This window comes from Palaemon carinicauda, chromosome 1 (assembly GCF_036898095.1).
Source record: "Palaemon carinicauda isolate YSFRI2023 chromosome 1, ASM3689809v2, whole genome shotgun sequence".
Taxonomy (NCBI): domain Eukaryota; kingdom Metazoa; phylum Arthropoda; class Malacostraca; order Decapoda; family Palaemonidae; genus Palaemon; species Palaemon carinicauda.
The window spans coordinates 126,683,104-126,698,215 of NC_090725.1; the positions used below are offsets into that span (position 1 = coordinate 126,683,104).

The 15,112-nt window shown below is 38.9% G+C and overlaps 1 protein-coding gene across 1 annotated transcript; it reads left to right on the forward strand.

Moving 5' to 3' along the window:
* The first annotated feature begins 1,851 nt into the window (after positions 1–1,851).
* On the forward strand, positions 1,852–4,192 carry LOC137643019 (uncharacterized). Its single transcript, XM_068375875.1, has 2 exons — positions 1,852–3,666; positions 4,015–4,192. The coding sequence occupies exon 1, from the start codon at positions 2,037–2,039 to the stop codon at positions 3,099–3,101; it is 1,065 nt and encodes a 354-aa protein (XP_068231976.1). The 5' UTR covers positions 1,852–2,036; the 3' UTR covers positions 3,102–3,666; positions 4,015–4,192.
* Positions 4,193–15,112: the final 10,920 nt, after the last annotated feature.

A 15,112-nucleotide genomic window follows, 5' to 3' on the forward strand; every position in this document is an offset into this window, starting at 1 on the left:
AGCTTTTCTTCATTTAAGGTTCGGTCAGAAATTGCTTATCTATGACTTGAAAAAAGCATTCAATATGCTTTCATTAAGTGAATCTGATCAGTCAAAATTGCTGTTTCTTTGGTATAAAAATGTTAAAGCTGGGGACTTTTCTGTTGTTGCTTATCGTAATGTGAGGCTGAGTTTTGGGTTGCGTTGTAGCCCGTTTTTGTTAATGCTTTCCTTATATTATATTTTAGCTTTTAAGGAAGAAAAGGATAAAGATTTGTCAGAATTAAAACATTTAATGTATACCTTGCTGTATATGGATAATGGTGCAATTACCATGGAAACTGGAGAGTCTTTAGAATGGGCTTATAATGAGCTGCCTCGCATTTTTGCTCCGTACAAATTCGAGGTTCAGCAGATTATCACTAATGATAATTCCTTACAAATTAAGATAGATGAAGACATGAAAACTCAGACCCCTGAAACTACAAAGTTGTTTGGTCTTGCATGGGACAGAGTAAGAGATGAAATATTTACAAAGCCTATTTGCCTTGATGGCAAGGCCACCACTAAACGTGCTGTTTTAGGAACAATTGCTTCTCAATTTGACATATATGGCTTTAACATGCCTATTTTAAACAGAAGCCGTTTGTTTATGCACAGGCTTCAGTGCAATAAAAACCTTGGTTGGGATGCATTGTTGCCATTAGAGCTTCAACGTGAATGGGGAAATATATGTAAACAAGCTAATGCTTCTCCTCCCATTAAGATAGGTAGATATGTCGGACCAAGGAATGGTACTTATAAGCTTATGGCTTATACTGATGCTAGTCACGACTTATATGGTTCAGTAATTTTTTTGCAGCACGTTGAATCTGGTAAGGTGAGTTTTGTTCAAGCTAAGAACCGTATGATTAACACTCAGCTGAAGAATAAGTCAATTCCTTCATTAGAGTTAAATGCCATTGTTTTGGGTGTCGAAACTCTCGTGGAACTGCAAAGAGATATCTCTGGACCTTCTTGCCTGAAACCTGTTAACATAGTAGAAATGGTTCTCTATGCTGATTCTCTTTGTGCCCTACACTGGCTTAATTCTTCCTCCCAGAAACTGGATAAAATGCAAAGGTGTTCAACTTTCGTAATGAATAGAATTGGTAATATTCAAAAATTGTGTCAACGATTTCCAATAAGATTCTGTTTCATTTCAGGGAAAGAGAATCCGGCCGACTGTGTTACTAGATGCCTCTCACATAAGCAGTTGTATAAAACTAATTTTCTCGTCGGTCCAGGCAAGAAGTTGGATGACCTCCCTGGTGTGGAACATGACATGACTTTTATTATTCCAAATCCCATGACTGTCACAGACTCTGGGTACCTCTCAAAGTTGAATGCACCTTTAGGGGCAGAACTTTCTCAAACTACTTTTTCTTCCTTAACAGGTTTTCCTGAATATGTTATTGATCCCTGCAATTATTCCAGCTTTCGTAAGTTGATTCTGATTTATCGAAGAATACTAGTAGGAATAAGAAACTGGAAGTCAAAGGCAGGTATATGTTCTCAAACCTCATCTGATACCAACACTAATCTCTTTGCAGAAGCTAGTAAGAGAGTTGTTATAACAGAGCAAAGGAAGTGGTTTCCAGAGATCTTTGCTTACTTTCAAAATAAGAATAGTTTTAATCTGAAGGCCATTCCTAACCTCATTACTCAGCTTAATATATTCATGGATGAAAATGGTATTCTTAGGGTTAAAAGCAAATTTAAGAAATGGTTTAGCAATAATGGTTTTCCTATTTTATTAGAGAGACAGTGCTTTGACGAAGCTAATTATTTTGGATGTTCATTTCAATCTGTTTCATGCAGGATATTATTCAGTTCTAGCTGAAATACGACGACAATTTCATATCCCTAGGCATTTTTCGACCATCAAAAAAGCATTAAAACAATGTGTGCATTGTAGGCGTTTTTGTAATAGAACTTTCAAACTTAGTCAGAATTCATATAGGGAATTCAGGTCTAATTTACCATCCAAGCCATTTGCTAATGTTTTCATTGATCATATGGGTCCTTTCCATGTTAGGAAGAATAATGAAACTCAAAAAGTGTGGTTATTATGCATTACATGTACTTGGAGTAGGGCAGTGAATCTTAAAATTTGCAAGGATCTTGGTGTAAAAGAATTCTTGCGATCTTTCCAGCTGCATTGTTTTGATTATGGAATCCCTGAATTATGCGTCAGTGATATGGGGACACAGCTTGTAGCTGGGGCTAATGTGATGCAGAACTTTTTAAGTGATCATGCTAGTCAGTTATATTTTGAAGAAAACAATATTCGCCCTATACAGTTTCAGCAATATTTTAAAGGATGCAGTAAGCTTGGATCTCTTGTTGAAGTTTGTGTCAAACAGGTTAAAAGATTGTTGTTTGGAAGTATAAAAAATCTTGTTTTATCTTATGATGACTTTGAATTTATTGTTTGCCACACTGTTCACCTTGTTAATAGGAGACCTATAGCCTTTAAGGAATCCCTTAGAGAAGAAGATTTAGACTTTATACCTGAACCAATTACACCTGAACAGTTAGTTAAGGGCTATGAACTGACTTCCATGAACCTCCTTCCAGAATTACAGGGTATACCAGATGAGGATCCTGACTGGCAACCTTGTGTAAATCCCCAACAGGTTAAAGATGAGTATATGAAATTAAGGAAAGTCAGAAATAATCTGTTATCAAAATATCATAACGAGTTTTTGGGTACACTGATTGACCAAGCTGTTGATAAAAAGGATAGATACCGACCTATTACACAGAGGGGTATTAAAATTGGGGATATTGTCCTACTGAAAGAGGTGCACACAAAACCTAACAATTATCCTATGGGTTTGGTGAAAGAATTGCAATATAACAGTATCGGTGAAGTTACAGGAGCATCGATACAAAAGGGTTCTACTAGGGAAGTCGTTAAAAGACACATTACAACACTAGTTCCTTTTCTTGAAAGATTAGATGATTCGGAACTTTCGTCGACTAATGATTCAGTTAAACTTTTATCAGAGCCTCCCCATGTCAAAAGAAAGGCTGCTATAGTTAGTGAGCAGAAGACCAGGGAGATTTTAACAGAGTGAAATGTTAGTGCATTGTTTATATTTTTAGATGCAATTTTTTGTACTAAAAAAGTTGCATCGCTGGTGGTGGACTAAAAGAAATTAAATTTTAGTATATTATTAACGTCTTTCATATGTTAAGACATAAGATATGTAAATTGGTTAATTTATATTAATTACTTTTCCCTTATGTAATTACCCTTGACCCACTTTTAAATAGACCCTTTAACCTGTTACCCGTTGTTATCGGGAAAAAATGTTTACTTCGGGACTGACTTAGTTAGCCGAAGCAGTCTGGCAACGAATTGTCTCCGACTCGGAAGCCACACTCTCGTAGGAGATTTTAACCTTGTGCTTTTATCACTAGGACTTTGATGGATAAGATTTTCTCCTACTTTTAAAAGCCCTATGTACCAGCCATGATCGTGGTGTAGATTGATCCTTGGGAGTGACCTACCATGTTGAACAAAGTGCCGTGATTTGATGAAGTTCTACAACGCTCGTCCTCGTCGTGTCAAGAGGCTTGATCAAGAGCCAGAACATAACCTCTTAATATTGCCATTTGCCGCTCTGGAATTAATTACAGGTAAGGGTCAACTAGAGAGTGGGTCTCAAGTCAAGCCCTTTGTAAATTCCAGCTTAGGAAAGCTATTTCTTAAGTAAGGCCTTGCATGTCTTTAATATATATGTAATCATCTATGAGCCAAATTTAAGTGTCTTGTGTCTTGGCATATATCCAGGTTAACGTTAGCAATTGTTTATCCTTTAGGGAGTATCCAGTCAACATTATTCGATTGTTCTAGGTTAGTCAATAGCCATTTTATGTCAAATTGATTAAATGTGTAATTGACTGGTAAGCCAGGAATGATAGGCCATTTTCATAACCTTTAGTTCTGCTTGGTAATTTTAATTGATGACCTATCGAAATTTACAGGTGATTACCGAACTGAATGGAGACATTGTGTTATACCCACTACTTCGCATCTAGCTGTAATTACTTCAGGACCTCGGGCAGTTATTGAGAGCCTCTAATAGTTTATTTAAGTTGCTTATGTTTACTTAAGGGAAGTTCTCTATTTGTTAGTATATTGTTAATATACAAATTAATTATTTTATGTGTTTCCTTGGTGCCTATAGTTTTTACCAGTGTTTTTGGTGTCTCCTTGATAAGAATTTAGTTCACATCCTGTCTTTGAGTCACAACTTTCTCTCGGCTCGTCACATTGGTGACCCCGGAAGTCAACTCGCTCCTCCCGCCTTCCAACCCCCCTCGCTCCTCCATCGTTGGTACTATGGCAGACTCTACGGAAGTTGGCGCTGTGGCTGCCCCATTGAAACTTTGGTCATTCGCCAGCCAAAGTAGATTATGTTCTCGAGGTGATACCCGAGGACACCTTCCCGGAAATATCCGACTAGCTTTGTGAACAAGGAGACACCACAATAGCATATGACGCCCTCAAAACATACCTTCTGCGGCAGTACTCGCAGTCGCCAGCCACCCCTATAGCAAAGCTTTTTCAGCTCTCTCAACAACTGTTGGGGGACCAAAGGGCTTTGCTCGCCCTCAGGGAAATGACCAGTATCGCTCGCCTGCAACCTGCCACAGACGGCTCTCCTCATGACGTGAACCTACTTCGTGCAATTTGGATACGCTGTTTACCCGAACCTGTACGCGCTGCCATACCCGATGTCGATAGTTTACCCATAAAGGACTTGATGACCAAAGCCGACGCCCTTATGGACAGCTACTTCAAGACCTCCATCAACGCCTCCACTCCTGATGAAGAGAACGCCTATTTAACATCAACCGAAGCTGATGTGAATGCCGTAGGACATACACGCCTACTCCGTGACGTGCCGAAGCGGCAACAAAGCCACAAACCACCCACCACTCGCTCGCGCCCAACCAACGACTTCTACAGCCACTTACTACCTCTCACAACAGATTCAGGGCAACCGCAAAGAAATGTGCCAAGGATTGTCAGAAGCCAAAAAACGTGTAAGTAGGCCATCGCTCGTGCCGGTGGCCTCCCGTGTTTCTATTTTTTCTTTTTTTACATGATGCAGGAATGTGCGTGCGATTTTTGGTAGACACGGGTGTTTGTCGTTCTCTTTTGCCAAGGGAACTCTTCAGGACTCGACGTAGTCTGTCTATGTGTGCCGACGTCCGCTTGGTAGCTGCCAACGGATCTGCGATACCCACCTACGGTTACGAGAACCTCACATTATCGTTTGGAAACGGTAAATTTAATTGGAAGTTTCTCGTTGCTGATGTCACATTGCCAATCCTCAGTGCAGATTTCCTCTCTCATTTCCAACTTCTGGTCAATGTCGCCCACCGACGATGGGACAATGCAGACTCGTACTTGTCGACACCTCTTCAACCCGACCCCTCCAACCTTGCTCTCCACATCAACACACCCACGGATGACTACGCCCACCTCCTCACGCCGTACCCGGAAGTTTTCCGTCCAGAACTTCGCCAAACGCCCACGGTTCCTGCCAAGCACGGTATTTATCACCATATCAAGACGATGGGACCCCCAGTCTTAGCAAAATTAAGACGTCTGGCACCGGAACAATTGGCAGCCGCCAAACAGACGTTCGCCGAAATGAAGGAAATGGGCCTTTGCCAAAAATCCTCCAGCCCATGGTCGTCACCCTTACACATCGTTCTGAAGAAAGACGGCTCCCTCCGTCCATGCCAGGATTACAGGCGCCTGAACATGCAAACAGAACCAGATCACTACCCCCTCCCAAACATCGCCGACGTGACCTCCTACCTGCACAAAGCAAAGGTATTTTCTACGCTCAACCTCCTGAAGGGGTATTATCAGGTGCCTATGAACCCAGAAAACATCGCCACTCAGTTTGGTACATACACCTTCGATTACTCCTGTTTTGGCCTTCGTAATGCTGGGGCCACGTTTCAACATCTCGTGGATGGCATCTTACGGGACCTCCCCTTCTATGTATGTTATGTGGACGACATACTTGTGTTCTCCTCAAAAGAGGAACACCTCCGTCACCTGCTCATCGTGCTCGACCGCCTGCAACAAAACGGCCTTGTAGTCCGGTACGACAACGAAGTGTCATTCTTAGGGAACCGCATCACTCCTGAAGGAGTCCATCCCCTCCCTGAGAAGGTAGTAGCCGTTCAGGACTTCCCTGTGCTCTTGACCGTCAAAGCTCTGCGGGAATTCTTGGGCATGATCAACTATTATCACCGTTTTCTGCCAGCCATTGCAGCCACTCTTGCTCGCCTCTACGCCTCCCTCAAGGGCAAGCCAAAGGACCTGAAATGGGGTCCCCTTCAAGAAGTGGCCTTCAGCAATGCAAAGAAGGCCTTATCAACTGCTGCAGCTCTCACTTTTCCTATCCCACATCCCGCTCTCCTCTCCACCAATGCCAGCGACATCACTATTGGTGCAATACTTGAGCAGGTGGTCAAAGGCTCGCCCCGCCCATTGGCCTTCTTCAGCAGAAAACTGTCCAAGGCAGAATCGGGTTATTCTACCTTCGATCGCGAATTTCTGGCTGTGCACTTGGCTGTCCATCACTTTTGCCATTTCTTAGAAGGTACGCCCTTCGTCATTCGCACAGACCATATGCCTCTGGTGCAGGCCTTCACTCGACAGTCTGATGCCTGGTCTGCCCGTCAACACCGTGGCTGAATGCAATTGCACCCTTCAATACGTCCCTGGGAAAATTAGTCCCATTGCCGATGCCCTGTCAAGAAACACGTCGCCTGCTGTTCAACTGGGAATGGATTACAACGCCTTGGCTGAAGCCCAATGACAGGATCCAGAGTATCAAGCATGTAGGACATCCTGCACGTCCCTCCGTTGGGAAGACTTCCCCTCGAAGACTCCAACACCACCCTCCTCTGTGATGTCAGTACTGGTAGACCTCGATTTTGGATTCCTACTCCCATGCTCCGGCAGGTGTTTGATTTAATTCACGGCCTTTCACATCCCTAGTGCCGTTTTACTGCACAGCCGCTGAAGACGAAGTTCATTTGGCACAGCATTTCTAAGGATGCTAAGGATTGGGTCTGCACCTGTATTTCTTGCCAAACTTCCAAAGTACATCGACACATGGATTCAAGAGTGGGCACCTTTCCTCATCCTCACCATTCACACGCATTCACGTAACATCAGCATTCGCCCACATTCACGTCGACGTTGTAGGCCCCCTACTCACATCACAAGGACATCGTTACCTGTTCACCGTCATCGATCACTCCACTCGTTAGCCTGAAGCCATTCCCATGAAACTGCAACGTCAGCCTCACTCTCAGGATGGATTGCAAGATTTGGTATCCCTGAGCATATTACTTCTAACAGGGGTACCACTTTCACCTCTCAATTGTTGACATCATTAGTGAATCTCCTGGACATCACCCTACATCAGAAAACTGCCTACAACCCCGCTGGCAATGGAATGGTTGAATGTTTTCATCTCACCCTCAAAGCAGCTTTGATGTCCCGCTGCAAGGATTCCAACTGGTTTACTCAGCTTCCCTGGGTCCTCCTGGGACCAAGGACTACTCCTAAAGACGCCTTCGACGTCTCGGCAGCTGAAATGGTGTATGACGACCCGTTGGTCGTCCCTGCCGCCCATTGAGATACTACTGCTGGAGAGTTATGGGGTCCTTTGACTGGTCAGGCAGTACTACAGTGGATTCTTCTCTCTGGTTACAGTTCTTTCCCCTTGCCTACACATACACCGAATAGTGTGGCCTATTCTTTACAGATTCTCCTCTGTCCTCATACACTTGACAACACTATGATTACCAAACAATTCTTCTTCCCCCAAGGTGTTAACTACTGTACTGTAATTGTTCGGTGGCTACTTTCCTCTCGGTAAGGGTAGAAGAGACTCTTCAGCTATGGTAAGCAGCTCTTCTAGGAGAAGGACACTCCAAAATCAAACCATTCTTCTCTAGTCTTGGGTAGTGTCACCATGGTCTTCCACTGTCTTGGGTTAGAGTTCTCTTGCTTGAGGGTACACTCGGGCACACACTTCTATTTAAATTCTCTTCCTCTTGTTTTGTTTATATAGGCGATATTTATTTTGATGCTATTACTCTTCTTAAAATATTTTATTTTTCCATTTTTCCTTTCCTCACTGGGCTATTTTCCCTGTTGGAGCCCCTGGGCTTATAGCATCCTGCTTTTCCAACTAGGGTTGTAGCTTAGCAAGTAATAATAATTATAATTATAATAATACAACCTCCTTCGACGATCTCCAGCGCATATGTCATGTCGTAGAAAAATTTACTCCATGCCGCCAGACTTACAAGACCCCAGCGAAGCATCACATACCAACAGACTTGCACTCTACAACGCACATGTTCCTGCGCAACGACACCAGCAAACCACCGCTAACGCCCTCTTACACGGGACCTTTCCTTGTGATCCGACGCAGTCTGAAAGCATTCCTACTAAACATTCGTGGCAAAGAAGACTGGATCTCCATTGATCGTCTAAAACCTGCTTATCTCCTGCCAGATGACCCGCCTACAGTTTGCTTCTCTAGATCAGGGCACCCTATTTAACATGTACAGTATGTCATTCTTAGGGGGGGAGCCATGTACCAACCGTGTGTCACACGATCATACATAGTAACGACATTTCATTTTGTGTATATAATATGCTTGTATCTTCGCTCTCCCCTCGCACTAAAAAGAGCCTGAAATAAAATGTCTGTTTTTCTCACCATTAACTGTTAACCGGTGCGTTTCGGTTGAACAGGAAATTTCCTGTTGCATTGAACCTGAAATAATGTGTCTGTTTTTCTCACCGTTAACTGTTAACCGGTGCGGTGTCGGTTGAACAGGAAATTTCCTGTTGCATTGAATTTTTGTATATAAAGGAGAGTTTCCTGTATTAAAGTTACTCAGTTGGTTTCATCCTGTCTTTGAGTTACAACCTTCTCTCGGCTCGTCCCAATGTCAACCATAGATGACTGTTTGCTGTGTGCTCCATGCAGTATACAAAGCATCAGTGTAGTTGCTATTGAAGGTGCATTCAGCTATTATTATTATTATTATTATTATTATTATTATTATTATTATTAACTAAGCTATAGCCCTGATAGTAAAAACATTGAAATAAATCCTCCCTATATAAACTATAAAAAATTTAGAGAAAACAAGAGGAAGAGAAGTAAGATAAAAGAGTGTGCCTGAGTGTACCATCAAGAGAGAGAACTCTAACCAAAGACGGTGGAAGACTGGTACAGAGGCTATGGCACTACCTAAGACTAGAGAGCAATAATTTAATTTTGGAGTGTCCCTCTAGAAGAGCTGCTTACCATAGCTAAAGGCTCCCTTCCATCCTTACCAAGAGGAAAACAGCCACTGAACAAAAGCATTACAGTAGTTAACCCCTTGAGCGAAGAAGGATTATTTTGTAATCTCAGTGTTGTTAGGTGTATGAGGACAGATGAAAATGTGGAAAGATTATCTGTAGGTAAAGAAAAAACAAGCCGTGACCAGAGAGAGGGATCAAATTTAGAACTGTCTGGACAGTAAAAGGAGCCAATAACTCTCTAGCAGTAGTATTTCAACAGGTGGTTTGTGCCCTGGCCAACATACTACCAATAATATGGCTAAAGATAATATATGAAGTGGTCTTTCTTGAGGGAGATAAGCCTCTGGTGGATCTCAACTGATTTTCCTCATATTGTCCAGTTGGGCAGATGGATTCATATGTTAGGAGTTATTGGATCCAGTCCGTGATAAACCAGTTTAATTGGCATCACTTTATATTCTTTAGTAACAATACCCTCTCTAGTAAGAGCTTGAGCAAACTCGATGTCTAGCTCCACCGTTTCCTTATCCTCTTTTGCTCATTTCTTTTCTCTTTCTAGTGCAAGCTTAAGCGGCCCCAGTTATGTTTTTCTTGCAGATTCTTCTTGCTCAAGTTGAGCCTTCCTTGAAACTATTTTTCATCTGCTAACTGGGCCTTCCATAATGAATTTCCTTCACATTTTTGGAAGCTGCACATGCCATCTACTTTTAGATCTGTAAGTCTTTCAAGTATATCTTGGCAAACAAATAAGATCCAGGTGATGTCAGATCTATACTAAGAGCGATTGATGTGACAAGAATAACAAGAGCTGTGAGAGCTGGAAGACTTTCTGTCTATTTGTCACTGTATGACATCATTTGCATGCTTGATCCATTCAAGTACCTGATGTCTGCAGCCAACAAATGTATTCTCGTTTTCTTCATGAGTTCTTATAACCTTTTTGAAATCCTCTTTAGCGTCCACGTCATCCAAATAAAGCTTGTGGACACATCTTTCAGAGGTTTCCTTAAAGGTTAAATTGACTGTACTTCTCCAGAATACCTTGATTTTCTGCCTTTTGCTTGACTGCTATGGCAACATCTTTTTGGGCTTTTAAATTGTTGACGGCTAAACATTCTTAGATTCTTTCAGTTTCAGCTTTCTCATCAATTTTTGCTTCTTCAATATGTTCAAGATCCTAGTTGTTACCAAGTGCATGAAGCAGGCTAATGTCTTCACCATCAACTACCATTTATACAGTGGATTATGACATTTCGGATGAAATATATATCCTGTTATTACCCATTTTGACTTTAGTCTAGAATGCTAATAAAAGTGGTTCTAAAGCTTTTAGGAAGTGTCTTAAGGATTTTCTAGATGCATCCAAACATTTTCCTGTTTGATAATAATATTTTCCATCCTGTTTTAAAACGATGTTGTGCTAATGTTGAAGTGAAGAACTATTCAACTTACATTATTGAAATTTGTGGAAACTAAATATTATAACATGAACGTTTTATTTCAAATCCGAATAGTTATCTTGAAGAATAAAACATCACCAAGACTTATATGCATATATTTCCTTAACTGAACAATCCATTGAGCTGCTATTTATACACTTCCAATAATATCTAGGAGTGAACGTATATTGTGGGCTGTTATCTAATTAAACTATTGAACAACGCATGAAAAGTATTTATGAGAGTTACAAAATCTTTTGTGACTTGTCCACTATTCAGGTTAATCCATTGAAGATATACAAACAATATTAACTTATAAAACACTTTGGACAAACACTGATGAACTTGCTACTCTCTTTGCACCAGTTCCATCTCCTGAATGTATAACTGGGGTTGCTGAATCCCTTAATAGAGCCCTAGCTAAAATTAGTGCATGGTGCAAATTATGGGGCATGAAGTCTTCAGATAATCACAAAATATGGTATGCTGATTAATATATGTAAAATACAGATGTTGACTCGGAATGAAAGAAAGATTATTTAAACTGTTAGAATAGACTGTTTGTGTCGTATATGCAGCGTAAGAAGAATCAATAAAGAGAGAAATGTGAGGATAAGCATAAGATGGGTACGGGGGAAAAGATGGTACTTTTAAGTGGTTCGGTCCGGTGGAAACAATATAAAACATGTCAGGGAAAAGTTTATGAATCAGCTGTATTATTAGATGTTTAAATGAAATGTTTGTTCGTGTATGTGGTGCAAAAAGAGCTGAATTGGTAAAATATATGGAGATGCTTAAACGTGATAAAAAGCTTAGAGTAGGTTAAACAATCAACATATTTCGAGTTGGTTAGGTCATGTGAAATGAATAAACAACTACGGATTAGTGAAAGAATTGAATAATTCAGAGGTTATAGTTGGTATAAGACGCAAAGGCCTTAAGAGGGTTGGATATAATTATGTTTAGCAATACATATTTGTAGGAAGAGCCTTGATATCTATTAAGCATATAAATGCAAGAAAATTAGGATTGAATCGCACCTGTGTTAGAGCAGGGGAGGGGTGGCGGTGGGCTTGGTGCCAAATTGCCGATTTCCCTCTTGTTTTGAGATCCGATGTGAATATTGCTATGGAAATTCTACTGCACTGTGGATTCGTTGACAATTCAATAATTAAAAATTTATATAACTGTAAAACGAGGTGTTTCTGTGAGGCCACCCGCTCTTAAGAGAAACGTTTGGCTTGCCGTTTATATATATATATATATATATATATATATATATATATATATATATATATATATGTATATACATAAATAGATTTACAATATATGTACACACACACACATGCATATATATATATATATATATATATATATATATATATATATATATATCTGATGTGTGAATAATTAGGGATACATATGCGCAAAAACACACACACTTACACATATGTATATATATATATATATATATACACACACACACATATATATATATATATATATATATATTTTATATATATAAATATATATATATATATATATATATATATATATTTATTTTATATATATATATATATATATATATATATATATATATATATATATATATATATAAATATATATATATAATATATATATATATATATATATATATATATATATATATATTTATTTTATATATATAAATATATATATATATATATATATATATATATATATATATATATATATATATATATATTTATTTATAGGCATATGTATGCTTATATAATATAGGGAAGAGAGAGAGAGAGAGAGAGAGAGAGAGAGAGAGAGAGAGAGAGAGAGAGAGAGAGAGAGAGAGAGAGAGCGTGTAGCGTGCGACACAACTAATAAGAGTCCAAGCATACCATAGCATCCTAGGAATCACCATGGCAACCGTACAAAACAGGGCCATGCCATTGCGTCTTAGCAATAATAAATTGAACTTTATGACTTCCCTCCATAGGAGCAAAACCTGCGGGGCTCTACCACCTGCTCTTATTCCGAGTCTTTTTCATCTGTCATGTTCATCTCCACCCTCGACTCACCGTCTTGTTTATCAGAATTTTGACCTGTACCTTCATTACATCCAAAACTGACTGCAGATATGCAGATTTCCTTGGCCTTAACACTTTTCGTGCCTCGTAAATTACACCTGAGAATAGCTTTCAGCAATTTATCTAAGTATGTAGAAAATAACAATATTTGAATTTGTTAACATACAAGTTTTTACAAAAATTAATACATGTGTGTCTATATGGGTGAGGCTTACGGGTATCATAGTTACCCCATTGGAATAACCGACAGCCGAAAGGCCTATGCACACAAAAAAAAAAAAGAAAAAAAAATCCCATGTGAAAAAAAGGTAGTATACTAATCAATAAACCAATACATTACTTTGTACATGTGCGTGCATGCATGTAAATACACATATATTACACACCCAAAAACGCACCCACACACACACACACACACACACACACATATATATATATATATATATATATATATATATTTATATATATATACTGTATATATATATATATATATATATATATATATATATATATATATATACATATATATATATATATATATATATATACAGTATATATATATATATATATATATATATATATATATATATATATATATATATATATATATATAGTTGTATATGTATATGTGTATATATATATAAATATATATATATATATATATATATATATATATATATATATATATATATATATATATATATATATATATATATACGCAAAGGGCCTCAGTTAGATTTTGCCGGTCGTCTCCACCTTGAGCTTTTAATTCAATATTTCTCTATTCATCATCTCCTACTTCACACTTCATAGTCCTCAGCAATGTAGGTCTGGGCCTTCCAACTCTTCTAGCTCCTTGTGGACCCCAGCTGAACGTTTGGTGAACTAATCTCTCTTGGAAAATGCGAAAAACATGCCCAAACCATCTCCATCTACCCCTCATCATCATCTCATTCATATATGGCACTCGAGTAATATCTCTTTTAGTTTCATTTAAATCCAAATATCCTTCTGAGGGCTTTGTCCTCAAATCTACTAAATCTATTGGAGATTGTTTCATTATAATATCATGACTCATGTCCATAGAGTAACACCAATCTCACTAAACTGATATATAGTAGGACTTTCATATATAATTTCAGACGATTTGATTTCCCAATTTTGCATAACGTAGCCATTGTCTGATTTGCTTTTTTCAATCTTTCACTAAACTCTAATTCTAAAGACACTGTAATGGGGATCGTTGTTACTAAATTCTAAAATGGTTCGACCTCATTAATCCTTTCTCCTTTCAATTATATTTCATCCTCCATTGCATACTCCGTTCTCATTATCTCTGCCTTTCTTCTATTTATCTTCAGCCCAATCTCGTGTGATAGTTCATGCATTCTGATATGCAAGCATTGCAAATCTTATGGTTTTCTGCTAACAAAGACAGCATCATCAGCATACCTTAGGTCTGCTAAATTCCTATCACCAATCCATTCCAATCCTTCTCCACCATCTCCGACTGTTCTACGCATTACAAAATCCATGATGAGGATAAACAACATAGGTGACAACTCATTCCCTTGGATTACTCCGCTGTTCACTGGAAACTCAAATGATAAGACTCCATTAACATTACCTTTGCACTAGCTATGTTCATGAACAGACCTATTGAAATTTACATATCTAACAGGAATTCCATAATAACGTAGGACTCTCCCTAAAATTTACCGATGCGCACAATCAAAGACTTTTTCATAGTCCACAAATGCCATCAAAAGTGGATTTCTATATTCTACGCATTGCTGTACAACATGTCTCAAAAGGAAAATTTGGTCAGTGCTACTTGTACAGTTTCTAAATCTTGCTTGTTCATCTCTCAGCTTTTCATTAATCTGTCTCCCCAGTCTCTTTAGAATAAGCATACCATATATTTTCATAACAACTAATGTAAGTGTTATGCCTCTGTAAGAATTGCATTGAATCAGGTCTCCCTTTTTTTGCCATTTTCACCAACACTCCTAATTCCCATTCATCATGTTTTGCCTCTTCATGCCACATTCTACAAAATAATCTTGTAAGTACTCTTGGAGTCACTTCATTTTCAGCCAGTTTCATATCGGTAGTTATTCCCTCGTATCCAGGGGCTTTCCATCTCTTTAGTGTTTTGGGGATAGCTTGAACTTCAAACACACTGAATTCATTCA